Source organism: Callorhinchus milii, unplaced genomic scaffold, assembly GCF_018977255.1.
Source record: "Callorhinchus milii isolate IMCB2004 unplaced genomic scaffold, IMCB_Cmil_1.0 Scaffold7, whole genome shotgun sequence".
Lineage (NCBI taxonomy): Eukaryota > Metazoa > Chordata > Chondrichthyes > Chimaeriformes > Callorhinchidae > Callorhinchus > Callorhinchus milii.
Window position 1 is genome coordinate 13,718,456 of NW_024704748.1, and position 19,540 is coordinate 13,737,995.

Below are 19,540 nucleotides of genomic sequence, written 5' to 3' on the forward strand. Positions count from 1 at the left end.
ACTTAACCTGTGAGAGAAGAGGCTTCCTAGGGCTGGGCTTTTTGTTAAAATACAAGTGTGTGTACTGTGTGTGTGGTATACACACACACACAGACACACATATATATATATATATGAAACACACACACCGACATTTGCCAGCGCTGTGAACTTCAACAATTAAGTTCCGACTTCCAAGAAAACGTCGCACTGGCAACAGAGGATCACCGAAGTGTAGGCGGACCCAGAAATGGGTAAGCGAGGCTCGAGTTATTGTAGGAAGGCCGAGCCGAGCCGAGCCGCAGAACTCTCCAGGTAACTCGGAAAGGAGCCCTCTTCCCTCGCTGTTGTGTTCCTGCTTTGATGCCACTTTCTGCGGTGACGTATCAACTGTTGGGTTTAACCGTTTGTGGGAGGCGTTACCCCCCCTTTCCACACACACACCAACCTCCAGAATATGCTCTTTCTGATAGGCTCAGTTTGCATTTTTCAAATCGGGTTTTGAGAGACAGCTTTCCCCTTCCTGCTCTTTCCAGTCCATCCACACAACACAACACACACACAGTGGATTAACGGACAGAAATCCTAGTCGAAAGCAGCGAGTCGCCGCCATCCTTAAAAGGAAAGGTAAAACCGCCACTATTTTTCTTTCGGTGGGAGGGAGCACATTGCCAGATGTCTTGCTCGGTTGCAGTGTGAATTGAAAGAGCCTTTTTATATTTTTTTTACACACACACACAAAAAATCACCCACAGTTGAGTCGCCCCGTGGGGGGGGGGTGGCAAGAAGTCTATTCAGACTGGGACTGTTTTAAAATGCAAGACGCCTCGTGTAGGTTTCTGTTTATCTCCCCAGCCGGGGCTGTTCGTACCTGCAATTCTAAGAAACGCAAACTCCTATGCTTTTTTTTTTGCCCCCCCCCCCTCCTCCCTCCCCCTCCGTCCCCCAATGGCGCGCTTTTTGATAGTAAAAACATTTCTCCTGTTGAACAGTGCGTTGGCCTCGTCCTCCCTCCATGAACCCCGCGCCTGTCCCCTGCTCGCTCTAGGCCTCGAGTTGGTTACTTTTTAATTTTGCAAATTGACCTGTTTGTTTGTCTAAGCGGTTTCTGGACTCCCGAATAAACCGTGGTTTCCAGCGACGCTCACTACTCACTCCTCGGCCCCAGCTTCAGGGGCTTCGATAAGCAGCCGGCCTTGGGCCGCGGCGGTGGGGAGTCAGGACGCGGCCTCCGGCTGGCGCTCACCTCCCGTCTTTGAATGTTTCTTCAGTCATTTTTACACCCAAAAAAAACCCTCCCCTCCCCTCCCTACCCCCCCCCCTCCCCCCCCGGACAGGTTGTTTTAATTAAAGTTAAGCGCTCGGGCTGCGGGGCTGTTATTGCATTCCCGGGCCCGGCTTCTCTTCCCTCCCCTCAACAATTGATCTCGGTGTAGGCCTCGGCTCCACCGTCGCCGTTTCTTGAGCTCCAGCGCCGTTTGAATTCTGACCGCGTTCGAATCGGTTAAAACCGTTGAGAGCCGCTCGCGCCCTTTTCTCTATCTGTCACCCACAAACCACACCTGTCCCGCGCTTTCTTTCCCAAGGATTGAACTCGTGCGGTGTGTCTGTGGGGTTTTGTTTCGCGGGGGGGGGGGCGCTACTTGAACCACATTTTATCAACAACTTTTAAGATGTGGACCCCCAAACCCTCCCCTCAATATAACCCCAACAACGCCTTGGGCCTGTGGGTTCAAAGAAGCGCGAAGTTGCTCTGCTCCCCTCCGGGTGACTTTCCCCTCCTCCTGACATCGCAGACTGACTGCCCTTCCTCCCCGCAGGCTCTCTGCTTCAGCCGCCATCATTGGGAAGTCTGAAGATTTAAGGGGTGCAAAAATACAATCCTGCAGTTTTCTGCTGCCATACTCGTTGAAACTCTTATGTGGCGCCGACATTTCTTATGCACCAACCATACTCAGCGAGTTAAGTGCTCTTCCTGACTTCTCTCACTGTTCAGAGTTGATGGCGGTCAGGGTGGGGGGAGAGGTGTACATGTGCCTCACCAATTGTTTCCATCAAAATACTGTATCTCGCTGTTTAGGCACCTTATGTTCTCATTGCCACCCACCCAAGGTAGTTCAATCTTTCAGCATTGAAGGTGCTTTGAACTAATTATATGGACACTGGGTCTAGTACAAGTTACTTTGGTATGACTTGAGTAACACATGAGAATTTATTTTTCTGGAGTGGGAGGGAAGAGAAGCGAACAACAGTCTGAAACACTGCTCGAGATTCAAGTAAAACGAGTCTTATTCTGTGAGTCTATAGCTGCAGGGGAGGTAGGGTCAGAGTGAAATATGTTATACTGCCAACAGGAGAGGAAAAGAGGAAGCGAGTGATGTTTTGGGGTTTTCCCCCATGGTTCATGGAAGCACCTGAAAAGAGTATTTGTGTCTAATTTAATAATGCATATGATTCCGTTGGGATTTCTAACATGTTCAGTCATTTTTCCATTATCCATTACACTAACAGCTCTACCAGCGGGGAAAAACAATTTACCAATATAATGAAGATAATCCTTGCATTTGATCTACAGTCGTGCCTTTCAGAATCGGGAGACGGTCTCCGTTTCACAGGATTTTACCTGTAAATAGTTGTCATTGTACTTTGGAGGTGGTCAGACATTGAAAATTATTATTATTATTGTTGTTTTCTCCCCTTGCACCTGATTCTGATCACCCGAATGGTGGAACTAGGGAGACGAACAAAAAGTGTATTTGAGAAACTTGAGTCAAAAGTTAAAGGCGTCAGTGAAGGATTTGGTGCGAGATGGGACAGAGAACAATGAAGAAAAGTGGTCTTGGTCAGGGATTGGTGAGGAAGGATGGAGAATTGAGAATCGAGTTGAACTTGAAGGTTGGGCACTTGTTCAATGATTTTGAGACAGGTCAGGGAGGTTGAGGAGGTAAGAGAGAAATGATGAGCTGTTGGCAGGAGCTGAGGAATTAAGAGGCACAGAGAGGGTAAATAAAGGGCTGTGGGAAAGCGGATTAGGAGGGATGCAAATTTATGTGGAGTTATAAACATTGGCACTAATTGGGACGAGTGGCCTGTTTCCGTATTGTGACATTGAGCATAATTATTGAACCTTTTCATGAACTAACACCTTCATCTCAATTTATACTTTTCAGTGTTCCAAGAAGTTATCCTATGTGATGGATACTCTATAAAAGTACAGATTATTTGTGTGATCTAAAGAAGTACTTGCTTCCATTTCAGTGGATCAGCATTACATTAGTTTTGAGTACCGAACTGGATGTCTATACATTTTTAGAAAAGTCAGTGGTGGAGGAGTGAAATGACACCAATACGGCAGAAATTGGAAATTGGCTGCTGCTTTGGTGACCTAAAACACAATTGCTATACTAAGACTGTGTGAGACACTTGGAGAGGTTTTGACCTAAGGTGCTATATCAAATTGCAAGGAATATTATATACAGAAATATTCTTGATGCATTTAAAACATCTAGCTAAACATTCAAGACATGTTGCTTGTTTAAGCAGGATAGAACATTGGAAGATGCTAGATTTGGTTAGACAAATTTAAATGTTTGCATCAATATTTAAATGTCCTTGGTTTCAAACTTGTTGCATTATATAATTAAATATGCCCAGTCAGTTTCAACATAAACATTTTCTACGATGAGCAGATATTTGCTATGGAACAATTATTAGCTTTTTACAACTTAGATGTACTGCAATTTCTTACAACCGCTGGCTAAAATACACAGCATATCTAAATGCCTATGACACAGACAGTATTTTTTAAAATGGAAAGATTTAAAGTTCTTGTTAGTTTTAAACATTAATTTTATGTTATTAACAGGTAATCGGCACACACAATATACATTTATAATGTATAATTTATCAGCAAAAAAAATTCTATATAATCTGGTATTGAGACCCCCCTAAAAATGGAAAATGAAACAAAAAATTGCCTTAATTGTTCTAGGAGCCAAGATCAAAAGCTGAAGATGAAGTTATACCACTTTACTATAATGGGTCTGCTTTGACAACCCACAATTTCACAATAAAATGGACATTTTTTCCATGTTTGTACACCAGTCTCCATTAGCCTAGGGACAATATAAGAACAACTAGAGGCTTGAAATGCCTTTATTTGGTACTGCAGTTTGAATTTGCAATATGAAAGTGGCATAAGTTATATTTTATAGATATTTTAAAGAGATTTCACCAATGGGAGGGGGAGATGATGTGCCTTTGCCGTTTGAAAAACACTACTTTGTTTTTCTGCCCCAATTACCATTTCTCTTCATGGAGAACTGAGACGGGGTAAAGAATGGGGGAAATAAATGATGCCAAGTATTAATTACCATGTTGCGAATAGGTCCCATTACAGCAGCTTGAAGAACAGCTGCGACAAACAGGAGGCAGTCTGACAGTGGGGTCTTTCTTCGGCAAATTTATTTATGAGTCGTAGCATCTACATGAAGAGGTAAAGAAATTTGAAATAGGTAAAATCAGGTTTTCTGTGAATTGCCAATAATCAATGTTTATAGTGGAAAATGGGAGACACATTGCGAATCTGCTTGTGGAATTTTGTCTCCATTTTTCACTACATTTAAAGTTGTTAATGCTAGAAACTAGATCAAATGAGCAACATTTGGTTCACTCCACAGAGGTTATTTGGGATCTGGAGTCATCTTGAATGGTTTGATTTGCCAACCTGTTGAAACAACTGAGTATGGAATTCCAGGGCAAGGATGTTCTGGTTTTGCCTTTAGGTAAATGTTCAGAAGAAACTTTTTTTTGTTGGTCTCAGCTATACTTCAATAAATATAATAATCCTTGGATTTGATAAAGCACTTTTCACGTCTTCGAGACATCTCAAAGCGCTTCACAGAATATACTGTAAAGTGAATTGACTATATACTTGTGGGTGAAACACGGCAGCCAATTGCGGTCAGCAGTGTCCCACAAACAGTCGTGGATTGAAAATGACCAATTTTTTTTATTATTGTTTTGTTTTGGAGGGATTATTATTATTAGGCATGTAGAGTAAGGAAACTTGCCCAAGGTTTCGCCCTGCCATACTACTTCCTAGTAGTAAAGCATTTTTCCTTATCTAAAAGTCTGGCTAACAACTAGTAAGACTCTTCACGCATATTCATTGAAATCTGTTGGCGTGTTGGACAACATAAATTTAAACTACGATGATGCAAGACTTTTTTCTATATTGCCGTTTTTTGGGTGAAAATTTATTGAAGTTTGTTTCCTTAAAACCGGTAAAACAAAACAAATTTCCATATGATAAAAGTATCAGTCTTTAGATTCAATAACTGTTGCAGAGAGAAGACATAATGCACTACGATTGTGATTTATGATGCACAGTGAAGAATCTTGTGTGGGCTCAAGAACCTATCAGTTGCTCTGACTTTAACCACTGACAACTTAAATTATCTTTACTAAGATTTGTTAACATTAAATGTGTGGCAACACAATGGAAACCAAGCATGGAAAAAAGTCTAACCAGAATAAGTAAGAGAAGAGGCCAAACTGAATTAATTTGAATAATCATCAGAAAGGCAATTAAAGGGATTCAAGTTAAATAAGCAGGGGAACATTTTTGTATTAAACATTTTTAAATTTACATTGGATAAAAAATAAATTATATTTTCAGGAAATTCAACAAAATGCATGTTAAAAAAAATGCAAATCTACAATTTAAAATCTGTTTGGTACCTGGTAATCCACAGACTTGCAGCATCTCATGACTTGGATTTTGAACTGTGTAGTAATGTTCTGAACCAAAATGCTGAAAAGAAAGCTGCATGCTCATTACAGGCAGTATATATTGGTTGGTTAATTGGCAACTTAATTCTCAGTGTCCATAGTCAGTGATGATTAAATCATTAAGGGAACCAGCTGTTCCTGTAAACCAGCTGATGACAACCAGTGACTTTTTCCATTGGTTTGAATGCAGTTGAAACCCTATTGATATAGCCTATCAGTTGGTAGCAACCTTATTTGCTGAATCATACATATTTTGAATAAGTAACTTTGGTCTTTATCTACATCCACAGTAAAAACAGGAATATAACCCAAAAACAAAGATGTCAGCCCGAAGTGGAAAAAAGAAGATGACAAAGTTATCCCGCTCAGCCCGAGCGGGAGTCATTTTTCCTGTTGGCAGAATGATGCGATACCTGCGAAAGGCAACTTTCAAATATCGTATTGGAATGGGGGCACCCGTTTACTTGGCTGCTGTAATTGAGTACCTGGCAGGTAAACAAAATACTGAAATCTGAATTTTAAAAATGCAGAGGACCTGATCAATTTAAACCTGATCAAAAGCCACCTAGCAGTGAAGAAGTTTTGTTACAGAAACTGCATGATTTTGTTGTCAGGTGACTGGGCATGCAATTGTCTTTCTCAACTCCTTTATTCTTTTTAAATATGATGGTTTGCTTTTGCTGTATGTAAGCAAGACAATTACAATACTTCAATTAAATGAAAGGATTTGTCAAGGCTGCCTGTTGAGTCAAGACCTTGGATTGTTTTATGTAAACCACTTTCTTACCGCAATACAGTGTATGAAGTTGAGATACCTAAAATAAGTGTGCTGCAGCTCATTATAACATTTGATCCAAAGCATTTACCATGACAACTATTTTACCTTTTATTTTCTACAGAACAGGCTGGTATATTTCATACATGTTATATCTGTCTTTGAATAGATATTTTTTCTTTCAATATAAGATTGATCTAAGAATGTTTACAAATGAGATTAACTATCCATTCACAGAGTCAAAAAAACTTCAAAAATTACAGCAGTGAAGAATGTTTTAAAGCAGATACTGCAAGATGGATCAATGGCATGATTATTTTCCTGCCTAATCTGAGGCCAATTGTAACATCCCTTACGCTGATCGGCTGAGATCATTAGCGGTTATTAACGATGTGTTGTATAAATTTGCTAATTTTAAATAAATGCTGTTCTCGGATGCAAACCCTTAACTAGCCAGCACCTTGGAATGTCCTTCCGACATGAAAGACGCTATATAAATGTAATTTTGTTCTGTATAAAGTCGTTGCCTTAAAATATTTTAACTGCATTCCTGCCCTTGATGGCAACAGCAATTTAACCTGTCCTTTCTCTGACATGTGGATGTTCCTGTCTCCATGTTTTTCTGACCACTGGTGAGTTGAGCTGTCAGTGTAGTGTTAAGACACTTTTTGTTGTCCTGGTCTGTACTCCAGGGGTCAGGAAAGGTTCTTGACCAGAAAACAGAAGTTGCGACTTGGAACAATTTGCTCAGTTATTTCCACACTAGTGTACATGCTTTGGATTTCTGCACCACATTTCAAATAGAACAGGATCCTTGCACCTTCCAAAGTTAGCATTATTTGCAGAAGCAGTTTTCATGTATCCTTCCATATAAATAGGGCATTAACTGAAACTGTTAAGCACGTGGCAAAATGAGAGAAGGTTGTTATTTTGTCAGAGCTGTAGTACTATAAACTGAAGTGAAAATTACTCAAGATTGCACATTTGATTGGAAAATAGTAAAGATTAAGGGATAATTGGTAAAAGATTTTAAAGACAATTTCCAGGGCTCAAGACCTAGATTTGCTACTATACAGCTTGTTTTCGTAAAAAAGCAAGTTAATTTGCATTTGTCATAATAAAAGCAACACAGTTTATTTAAAATTCGAACAAAAGAATTAATTAAACACAGCCTGCTGATGTAATCAATGTAGAGTACACCATTACTCAGCAATATGATATTTTTCAATTTTACAGGAGTAAATATCAATGGTATGAATCTAGATTCATGACTTAGTGCCTATTGTTCCCACAAAGAATACTAATCCTTGCATTTGACATAGCATCTTGTCACAATACAGAAACACAGACAGAGAGAGACAGATACCTCGTTGTTACCTGTATTATTGTTCAAAATGTGTATGGATTTTTATATTGCCTATTTAAAGTTTGCATTGTAAATGAAAATATAGTGAAATAAATACCTAGGATTTTTTTATGATTCATATGGGTTATGTTTCTGTAAGGGAAACAAAAAAATATTGCTCATGCGGCCTGCAGATGTTTTTCACATCTGGCCCTCACCAGCCAAAAGGTTGAACCATGGGCCACCCTTGCTTAGCCTATGTGATTCCAAGTCCCGACGTGCGCTTGAACCCACAACCTTCTGACTCAGAGGCGAGGTGGGAATATGGTCGACAGCATGGTCAAAAGGAAAGATCTTGAGACCGACCTTGAAGGAGGCGAGGAGGAGGCTACCACTATGTCAGGCTGGCAACCAACTTGTGAAATGGTACATTGTGCAGTTGTGTCACTTCCTTGCATTTGGTTTACTTTTTTTTAGAGATTTTACCAGGCTTTACCATCTATTCTGACTGTATTTGTATTCCTTTCAGTTAGGCATATATACTTAAGTGGTTTGTACTTCCAGACACCCTGTAAAACCATGCTTTTCTTTCATTGTAGCTGAAATCTTGGAATTGGCTGGAAATGCAGCAAGAGATAACAAGAAGAGTAGAATAACCCCAAGGCACATACTGTTGGCAGTGGCAAATGATGAAGAGCTTAACCAAGTAAGTCTGATTTTTATTAATGTTTGCACTGATATGGCTGAATCCTGTTTGCATAATTCGCATGAAATTGATTTTGTTGGTTTGACAAACAATCTGCTGTAAATGTTGAATTCTGCACAGTGCAGGGGAATGGAAATTATATGCTTGAATTTGAATCACAGAGTATCAAACAATTATTCAAATTTAACTTAAGTAATCCATAAAACCAATGTTAAATCTGGATATGATAGATCAACTAGATTTCTAAATTTTCAAAGATGGTTAAACCGTTTTACCATCAAAGTCTTTCATCTTATTTTATCTTCATGGGACTAGATGTGAAGATAATATTTTTCGTATTTAGTATTGCATCTGTAAGATCAAAATATCTCAAAAGCACCTTAACAGGTAATTGCTGTCAAGTATGGCAACTGCCTATTTGTAGGACAGGAGACTGCCTATTTGAATATACTGTAGGCCATATTGCCACCTCCACGCTCCAAATCTCAGCCCCTGTTGATTCCAACCCCCAGGTTTGGTGCAAACCCTTAATTGTCCAGCGAATTCGGACATCCTGCAGATGTGAAATTGTAATTCTACAGAAAACAAACGTCTTTCAAATTCTCATTTGTGTGTTTGCAGCTTTTACGGGGAGTCACGATTGCAAGTGGTGGTGTGTTACCACGAATTCATCCTGAACTTCTAGCCAAGAAACGTGGTGCCAGAGGCAAAGTGGAAACCATTCTTTCTGCTCCAGAAAAGAAAGCAAAAAAAGCAAAGCCCTCCCCAGTCAAAAAAACAAGCAAGAAAACGCCCAGCAAAAAGGCTCCAAAATCCCCATCACCCAGAAAGGCAAGGCCTGAGATTCTCAGCAAGTTTTTGACCACAGACACCATGGCATTATTAGTGCAACACGTTGGCATCAAATCAATTTTCAGGGATGGCATACAAATGAAACTAGCTATTGCTGTGTTTGGTAAAAGCATGGAAGAATCTTGTAGCATAACGGTGTAATTTCTCCTCCGTAATGTTTAAATTCACTCTCGCTTCAGCTACTCCCCTTTGTTTTTCTGGGCTCTGATCAAGCACTTTCCTCACCAAACTGGGATCAGCAGCTTGAAAGACTTGCTCTCCTTTTGTAATAAAGATTTGAAATTTACAAAAATCAGATTGGTTAAGTAGGTTTATTCTTTAAGGTCTCTATTTTTATTAAAGTAAATTTTAATAGTTCACACACTAGTTACATGTTCTGAATTGTGTACCACTGTAACAAGGAGTCACAATTACCTTCAGTATGATTTTTGATGGTCCAAAATCATATTTATTCTACCCAAATAAACTGCAAATGGACAAAGAAGGTTTGCATAGTTGTCCAGTGATACGTAGGAGTAAGGAGATGCATCTTTAATTCTGCAGAGTTGTGAGATCCATAATCAAAGTAGGGCTGGGAAATGTAATCAATTTTAATATCAGGTTACATGTTGGTGTTACTACTGTTTCATGTTAAATTGATTGATTAAAATAGTCATAACAATAACATTTAAGATAAGTTGATTAGAAACGTTTTTTTAAAGAACATTCTTCTGACTCAGGGCAAACGAACAGAAAACACCAAAGAAGGTGCATCCAGCACTACCTCAGATGATGTACCCGGTGAGGGATTCACTATTCTTTCCACAAAGAGCCTGTTCCTGGGGCAGAAGGTAACATTTAGCAATGATTTTTGGTTTAAATTATCTTGAGAGTGATGTTCTCGCATGCTCGCCTCAGTTTTTCTCTTTTGATTTTTTTGTTGCCTTCTTTGGGAAGATTAACACTTATTACAGCCACACAATTTATGATTAACAGAAATTAATTTATATTCAGGTGTTAAATGTTGTTTGGTTAAATGTTCCAATATGCTCTATTTGCTTATAAAATTTACTGTTAATTCAGTTATTCTGTTTTCTATTGCTCCATTTTCAGCTTTCGTTGACACAAAGTGAAATCAGTAACATCGGTTCTGTTAAAGTCGAAGGCATTATTAATCCAACAAACGCAGATATAGACCTAAAAGAGGATGTAGGTAAGTCTGCATCTTGTTTAAATGCATATAATAAACATACTTCTATACCCGAAGGGTGATTTACATTTTTTTAAATGGTCACGGAAACATGTTATTTGATATGTTTGCATTATATCATTAGTATGTGCAAGATGAGTATGCTTAAAATATATAAAATTTGCAATCGTTTCAACAATATAGAATGCCCTGAATGTCTTCAGATCAAAGTTTGTTGTATTCTATCACTTTTTAAAATGATCTGTACATATTCTACTTCATGATGGTTTCAAAATATAGTTAAATAATCCAGAATTTACTCAGTCACAGGATAATAAAGTATTAATTTAGGTGCCAAGCAATAAAACTTGGTGATTGGTGCCAATCTGCTAAATACAATTAGTCTGAACTACACCGCTGGCTCTCAGTACACCTTTGACAACAGACAAGAACACAGCCATATAGGCCAAGGTCATACTCTTGACAACTGTTGCAGCCTCATTGAAGATGTCCAAAGTCAATTGACTTCTCTTGGCCAATTGTCTACCCTTCAGATTAGATTTTAAACCAACTTCCAGTCTGCCTGTCTAGGTGAATTTTAAAGATTCCATGGCCCTATTTGAAAAAGAGAAGTTTCTCACCGTGTCCTGACCAACAATCCTTCAAACAAAGTTGATGATTCACTTCATAGCTGTTTGAAGGACAACTGTGAAAGAGCTATACCAAACACAAGGATAATTATTATTATAAGTTTGAATTGTGATTTAATCTATGGTTTCACCCAGCTTTTCAGTGACTCTGATGATGCAGCACATTGGCTTGATGTATTTAAATGGTTTAGTACACAAATTAAGTTGATTGACTTTGCAATTTCAACCTTACACTGCTGAGTTAAGGCTGTCTACTTCATTGAGTAGAATAAGCAATTTGCTGTATGTTACAAAATAATAATGATTCCAGGTAATGCTTTGGAGAAAGCAGGAGGAAAGGAGTTTTTGGAAGCTGTGAAGGAGCTGCGAAAGTCCAATGGTCCTTTGGAAGTGGCTGGGGGTAAGTGTTTGCTTCAAAGGACTACATTTAATTTACAACAACAATAGTTTGCATTTATATTGCTCCCCTCACACGGTAGCATCCCATCCTCAGTTGTTGCATGAAAATATAGTAAAGAACTATTTTGATGTGGGGTTATTAGTCATTAGAAATTCGTTCTCTGGGTGGGACTCAAATGGAAATCAGGTATACGGACTAACCTGTTATAACCTTCCTCCACCCCTACTTAGGTATAGTACTAGTTATAAAGCTTTTAAGAAATGCCCATGGAACTTCAAAGGAATCCTCAGCATAATATCTAAGGTTCCTTGCTCTTGAGGTTCAGGAAAGTTACACAATTCAATCACATGAATTGCTGGTACATGGTTTTCTCCAGGTCTTGACTTGGTGTTTGAAATTTTCTATACAGGAAAGGAGGCAAGGAAAATGCGCCCAGCCTAACTTAGATATATGACAGAAAGATATTTTGTTTCACAAAATAATTTTACTCCTGGTAATATTAGACTTCAGAAAGAGGTATTAAAAACAATTTTTTTTCATGAAAAGTGGATTGCCAGTTTACTATCTTATTCTATTGCAGCTGTCTTGGGTCAGGCCCCTGGATTTCCAGCAAAATTCATCATTCATTGCAACATACCTCAGTGGGGAGCAGATAAATGTGAAGAGCAACTGGAAAAAACTGTGAAAAACTGTTTGACCTTGGCAGATGAGAAAAAGCTGAAATCGATTGCTTTTCCTTCTCTTGCCAGTGGAGGCAGGTAAGTCATTGTTTTATTTGAAATAAGCAAGATATTTTAATTTTAAGAGAACACCACTTTGATGTCAAGTTCCTTTTGAAGAAAACCAGGTATAGAAATGCATGCAATTCAACAGGCATGGCATAATTATTTACACTGAAATATAATTGTATTTGTAAGTGCCAAACAGGTGGAAGAACTGCTCCAATTTTCATGAGCCAAGTGTCTGTTTAATTCAACAAAATGTGAATAAATTTGCTATGTACTTGATCCATGTATCATAATCTAGTAGGGTTGAGGTTTGCTTTTGTTCATAGCTCTCCAATATCTGCCCAAAATTTAATAATTACATTGCTTCCTGGATGAGGGATATATTTTTATTCTAAGATGGCTGGAAGCTACCTTAAAACAAATACCATGCCATGTTGAACTCCATTTTGCTGGCATTCGTTTACGTTTATGCAGTGTATTTAAAAAAAAGTAGAGGATTTACAAATTGTATTGTTGGCTGTTTGAGGTGGATGCACAATGTTAAGCTTGTTCATTTAGTGTTCAATCCATCAGTCATCGGCTGGCTATTGGCAGAAACATTGCATCTATTTGGGTTGGTATACTGAAAGGTCAGGTCTCTAGAAGTTTAGGCGATTTGAAGGCCATTGCTTTTTAAACAGTGAAAATAATCACTTTGAACTTTTTGCCTTCAATTCGTAGAAACTTTGGGGAAGAGGGGTAAAGAGAGAACTGTATAAGCACTGCAGTTGTGCTGGCTTAATGAAAGCATTTTCCCACAAAACCATGGAGACTCCTCATACAGTGCAGGTTTCATTCTTTGGGTAGGATCATACTGCTGATCAGTAAACACTACTTTTCATTCTTGTTAAAAAGTGAAAATGAGGTTGGACAACCCATTTGCTTCATTCGTATTCTTGGTACCATTCCTCAGAACCTCTTACTTATTGAACCATTGTGATGGTATTTGTCTACACCAAAATTAACCTTGAAGTTTGGGCTGGTAACATATTAGAACCAACTACACTGCCTATATTCTCAATCTGTTTAAATATCGAGCGAACTGAAATAGTGTGCTTAAGAGGGAGGGAGGCAAGGCTGGTTTGGAAAGTAATTTGGGCCACAACTTCGTACCTCCTGAAAAGTTGCCCAGGTGCTTCATCACAAAGAGGATTCTGCTGATGAAATATTTGGGAACCGACTGCAGGACGATATAATAATAGTCATCTGGGAATATGAAGATGGAAGCCCCAGATGTCTCAAACTGCACTGAGCTTGTTCATGATTGTAATTCTGCTTGGTCTGAAGTCTTATCTAGTCATGGCTGTCCTGGATTGCGGACCCTGTAAAAGGTGAATTTCCTGGAAAATTGTCGTTTCAATATATCCCATTGAACGTGGAGAAGGCCTGTATTATCTGAGAAACTGCCTTGCGGGTTGAATGTTCACATGACAAGCCGATGAATGAAGTGGAGTTACACCTGTAATCTTTTGAGGTACAGATGGACAAGAATGGATTGGACATTAGAGATGAGACGAAAGAGGATCTATTACCAACACCAATGATCCCATTGAAACAATGTATTTTCTGGGAATACCTTGATGGCTGTGCAAAAGCAAATTTCCTTTGGGTTTGTGGTTCCAGATTTTGAACTTCACAAACTGTAGTTGAACTTGCGGTTTAGCATGGATCAAGCTTGTGTTGGTTTGGAGATTACAAAATAACAGAAATAAAATTCATCTCCTTGCTTTGAAAACCACCCTAAAAATGTGAGCACAAAAAAGGTCTTCTGCAAAAGTCTTCCAAGTTAGAGTCCTGGAATATGATCAATGGTAGAATGATTTACAATTTTAATTCCTTTGGTGTATAAACTTCACAAACTCTTGACAGCTCGATGGATTGTAAAAGCTTTAAATTGAGGGGCCAGACCAAGAATGGTCTTACATAGCCTGTTGTTTTTCCTTAAATTGAAAGCTGTTTTAAATGAATCCCTTCTCTTCTTGGAAGATATGCTTGCTGTTAAGATGGGTCTCCAACAGCTTGGAGCTACCCGGAGCAATCTATCAGTACAGAGGATCTGCCTAATAGGATGCACGCAAACAGTTTCACAAATTATTTTGTATTGAACAGCATGGGAAGCATCCCATTCGAGTTACCACTTTCAAAAATGGTCAAACCGAAGCTGAGTCATGGACAATACATAGGTGATCATTTGAAGGATATAGGTTTGAAGAATGGAGAACTATTAAAGGAAATCTATCTCTGCTCAGATTTTCCCAATTGACCTTGAGTTCTGTTATAGATTTTAGTACTTCCGGCGGGGGGGGGGGGGGGGAAATAGTAAAGACTATGTGAAGATCTTCAGTTCACCAAATACTGTGCATCCATGGTTAAGCCACACAACTCCAATATCACTGATTTTGTACTGTTACCACATGAATACTCTTTATTTGTTGGATATAATTTTGGCTTAATAGATTGGTGTGCCAAGTATGTCCGCTTAAGGAAGACCAGGTCTTGAGGGCTGTTAGATAGTAAATATTAGCTTTAATATATGCAAGAGAAAATTGAACTTCGCACCAGAAAATATTCCCAAAGTTTTCACTGTGGGAGATCTCTTGATTGATGCACATCACCCCTGAACATGAGAGGGGAAAGGGGGTGTTTTCCTTTAAAATTAACAATAAACTCTTTTGTCTTTTGGGGTTCATTTCCATGTTATTGGACAAGGACCAGCTCTCGAGCTTCAGGTCGGTCTGCAATCCATTCAAGGTAGGAATGTTCAAATGTTTCTATGGTGGTATCTTCCACATGTTTCAGCCATTGTCCATGAACATGAAGATCGGCTTATCAGAGAAGTTGGGAAGCCAAGTTTGGTGCCTTTAGGACACTAACAGTGGTGCCCAACAATTCCTCTTCTACACGTATCATCTATCTGGTTATTTAATTAGGCTTTGATCTAGATTTTGTGCACAAAAGTACATCTTAATCAGAATGAACATAATGCAGTAATACATACAGAGCCCTGATCAGTGACCAGGAAGCCTGAATCAATGTATTGAAGTGAGACAAGAACTGTCAAACAGTCCTTTTAAGCAGCTGTTTTGTCTGGTTATTGGAGGGCTGGGATTGGCCTAACATCTATAAAGGTTTGGAATGCAAATCAGAATCAGAAGTTTTTTGGTGGCAGCTCTTTGGAAACTGATTATTTTTGCAGGACACCACCAGGTACATATTCCTTCTGCCACTAGAACTGAATATGAGGGGTGAGGATAGATGCCCTCCTCAATTGATCTGGGTTTTTAACCAGCTGTGCCAAACAACCTATGTTTTAAACTTTCTACAGTTGAACGTGGATATCTTGGAGAGACTGAAGCAATCTAGAATCTGACTATCTTTATGCCAAGGGAATTGTTTTTCCGAATTTGAATCTTAAGGCCTTTGATTAGACTGTATCAATCAATGTCTTGAACCTATTAAAATGTATAGGCTGGTATGCCTAAATGTATCCATCACTCAACCAGTGTACTGTCCTGTCCATAAGTCCTTGTGGTCTATTAAATTGTTGCTGGAAGAGAGGTCACCCAAGAGACAAACCTTGTTTCATGGTGGTTAGGAGATGGTGCTTTCCTGGAGGATTGATTATTACATTTCGAGTGAATAGTTATGTTGATACTGAACACTGCTTGGCAGAGGTCTTGATCTTTGAGGAAGTAAATCTGATGGCCTGATCTGCTGAAGAATCGCTCCTCTATCAATGCTATCATTGGCAAATATAAGGGGAAGATGAATGCCAAATTTCAAAGACTGTACAATTACATCATGTATATCATCATACCTGCGATAATTCTGCTGAAGTCCAGCCTTGCTTGTTTCTGCCCTGTTGATTTGCACAAGAATAATAATACTTGCATTTGATATTGCCCCTTATCACATCGTTGAGACACCTCAAAGTGCTTCACAGGCTATACTGAAAAGTGGTTTGTATTTTGGGGGCTAGAATTGTATTAAGCTAATAGCTAAACTCACTTTCTGCAATTGATGATATTGGTACACACCAAGATGTATCTGACACTTAAATGGCATGACAGTTATGTCCAGAACAAGTGTTGGAGGTGCACAGCGACCAAAGAAATACAATGGTACTGCAATGCAATGAGATCACAAGTTTTTGATGGATGAATAATGCATGTTCCAGCAATTTGTAGATGATGGTTAATCGTTGCAAATTCTGCCACCAAGAGTTGGAGTTCTTGGTAATACTTTGGTAAAGTAGGAGAAATTCAGCTAATGCTAAAGGTTGAATCAGCTAGGCGTTTTTGAGATTTGCCAGTTAGAGACAAACTTAACCATGATTTGTATAGCATAAGAAATTAATGTTGCTTTAGTGAAATGCAATAAACGAAACAGCATTTTGGATTCTAAATGGTTAGAAACCCAACAAAAGCGATGGGCTCCGCTGGTACTATTAGTAACCTGAATGGCTAAGTCGATATGCACACATTTTCCCAGCCACTGGAAAAGATACAGCAAACAGAATTTTGTTGATAGTAAAAACAATTACAATGTTCCACTTGCCTGAATGTGGTGGAGGTTTTTTTCGTCTAAACACTCAGGAAACATATTGTATATTTAATAAGTTTTTTTAAGGAATAGCTTTGCATTAAAGGACACTTGCTTGTTTTCTTTTGGCCAATTAAGGTGTTTCATCTTTGATCTGTCACACTTTGGCTCTACTTCTACGATGTCAGTTTTATATGAAATGGCTTGAAGTCAAACAAATGTTTACATCTGTATCCCAACAATCATGGTGCAGGGGAGCGAATGTTACATTTGTTTTCAAAACAGAAATTGCCTTTGTTTGCCTCTTGGTATATTCCTTCAAATTGTTAGCAACCACTTTCTAAATTTTCTATTTTTTTTAAAACCCTTTAGAAATTGTTTCCCAAAGCAAACTGCAGCGCAGCTCATCCTCAAGGCCATCTCCAGCTACTTTGTCAACACAACATCATCGTCGCTGAAGAACATCTTTTTCATCTTATTTGACAGTGAAAGCATCGGTATCTACGTTCAAGAAATGGCAAAACTTGACACAAAGTAATACTTTGTTTTTAACATTTTTTTTAAAATGAGAAATTGATTTGAATAGCAGGAAAGTTATGTGCAGCGATACAAATTTTTTGTGTGTTTCAGTAAATGAGAAGGTGCAGGGTATGAGTCTGATAGTTGTTTTGTGACTACATGAAATGTTTGGAAGTGTAACCTTTTGATTACATTTTTTATAGTACTCCCCTCCCAGAAGGAGGAAAAAAAGTTTTGAAATTGCAGAAAAATACAAAAGAAAACAACTTTGACACTGTGCATCTTTTGCATTTTTTGTGACTACCTTAATACTGAAAAGCTTAGATTTGGGGGAAGTAGTTTTTGTAGTTTGTAGTGAGAATCACAATGTATTGACACAGATTGAAGGCCTAAAGTGGAAGATATTTCGTAAAAATGCATTGTTAATCAGTTCATGTAACTGCAGTTTAAATATCCCTTTTGTTAATACAAAAAAGTTTCACATTCCAATGTGTATCGAAAAGTGTTGGAATGCGTTGAAAAGTATTGGACTGACTGACAGCAGATCAGTCGCATTATGTTACTCCCCCTTGTATAATTTGCTGTAGTTTGATAGTGTTAAGGCTTTTTTAAATAAAAAAAACAAAAAAACTACATCAGTCTTGGACACTGATCTCGCAATAAAACAGTTTGATGCTGTAAATGTTATATGGCAGTCATTGTTGATCAACAGAACTTAACTTTCAATGGCTTTCGCAGTGCAGAAAGGTACACAACTTGGTTTTGTCATTTTCACATGTTATGCAATTCAAGAAAATCATATTTTCAAAATCAAGCAATAATTGTTACCACTTGCTTGGATCAAAAATGACCTGGATCAATGGAACAAGCCACTTACACATTATCTCCTTTCTTTAATGCAATTATAATATTTAACCAGAAAGTTATGGATTTCATTAAGTTTTGGACTCCACATTGTTTTGAATAATCGGAAACCTGGAAAATTACCTAAATTTCTAGTTTGCACTTTTCTTGTCACTTCAAAGACAAATTTAGACAAGTGTGTGTTTGTGTATGTGTGTATATATATGTATACATACACACATAACCTTAAAAGTCAAGTGCCGTCCCAGATTTGAGCATTAGAGAGAGTGGGTAATTGTTTAATTAAATATGGATTCACAAATAGATCAAGTAAAAGATTGGGTCTTCACATTCATAAGCTTATGATATCTGTTCCTTCCTCAGGAATACCACTCAGGCATAACTATCTGGCAATGGGTGTTTTTTTGAATTCTGTGCTTATTTGAGCTTCTTTGGAGATTTATTCAATCAATTAATTAAACTATATAAAGGATACAGGACATTCCTTCTTGATTTACACTTTCCTGCACAGAAAGTAGCTAGAAATTGGCAGGACCATGGTTTATTCTCCCTTGCTCAAACTCTTCGAACTATAATAATCCTTGCATTTGATAAAGACTTATTGGGTTTTTGAGACGTCTCGAAGCGCTTCATAGAATATACTGTAAAGTGAATTGATTGTATTATTTGTGTGCGAAACAGGGCAGCTAATTGTGCACAGCAGTGACCTACAAACAGTTGTTAATTGACCAAATTATTATTTTTTTTGAAGAGATTATTAACCCTGGAAAAGCGATCTGCCAATCGACTAATAACTAGGTTCCTACTTACTGTTAGGTAAACAGGAGTGTTGAGTAAGGAAACTTGCCCAAAGTTTTGCCCGGCCCAGGAATCAAACCCAGACTCTTGCTTGCGGGTGCTCTAACCACTAAGCTACAGGACACCTCTTCTGAGGTCAGCTGAACCAATATAAAGGGATCAAGATTGGGCCATTTAAGATTTCTATATTATGTACCATAAAATACCAAGGTTTCATTTTGTTTCCATTAAATATACAGTGCCCTACTCTTGTCTTAATGGTATTTTACCCTCCCTGAGCTTTATCTGCCCGAACTGACAAGGTAAACAAGGTTTCTCCACGTTTATACCAATATGTCACTGGGTGTCATTGGCGAGCACGTTTATTACAAATGATTTCCCC

The 19,540-nt window shown here is 38.4% G+C and overlaps 1 protein-coding gene across 4 annotated transcripts; it reads left to right on the forward strand.

Moving 5' to 3' along the window:
* The first annotated feature begins 416 nt into the window (after window positions 1-416).
* LOC103181459 (core histone macro-H2A.2) lies at window positions 417-18,129 on the forward strand. Of its 4 annotated transcripts, none has more exons than XM_007897935.2 (10): window positions 417-606; window positions 6,063-6,264; window positions 8,492-8,598; window positions 9,220-9,429; window positions 10,170-10,280; window positions 10,543-10,642; window positions 11,579-11,668; window positions 12,249-12,426; window positions 15,145-15,186; window positions 17,350-18,129. In XM_007897935.2, exons 2-10 carry the CDS (start codon window positions 6,093-6,095, stop codon window positions 17,513-17,515), a joined length of 1,176 nt encoding a protein of 391 aa, XP_007896126.1. In that variant the 5' UTR covers window positions 417-606; window positions 6,063-6,092; the 3' UTR covers window positions 17,516-18,129. The 4 variants fall into 4 exon arrangements, with proteins under 4 accessions (XP_007896126.1, XP_007896136.1, XP_007896127.1 ...); XM_007897936.2 differs by lacking the exon at window positions 417-606 and adding an exon at window positions 4,367-4,474; XM_007897938.2 differs by lacking the exon at window positions 417-606 and adding an exon at window positions 4,659-4,763.
* The last annotated feature ends 1,411 nt before the right edge of the window (window positions 18,130-19,540 follow it).

Excerpts from the sequence above, each read along its gene's own strand:
- LOC103181459 (XM_007897935.2), top strand. The coding sequence starts at position 6,093 with ATGTCAGCCCGAAGTGGAAAAAAGAAGATGACAAAGTTATCCCGCTCA. Across the intron at positions 11,669-12,248 it reads TCCTTTGGAAGTGGCTGGGG|CTGTCTTGGGTCAGGCCCCT; the intron begins GTAAGTGTTTGC and ends ATTCTATTGCAG. Across the intron at positions 12,427-15,144 it reads TCTCTTGCCAGTGGAGGCAG|GACCAGCTCTCGAGCTTCAG; the intron begins GTAAGTCATTGT and ends TTATTGGACAAG.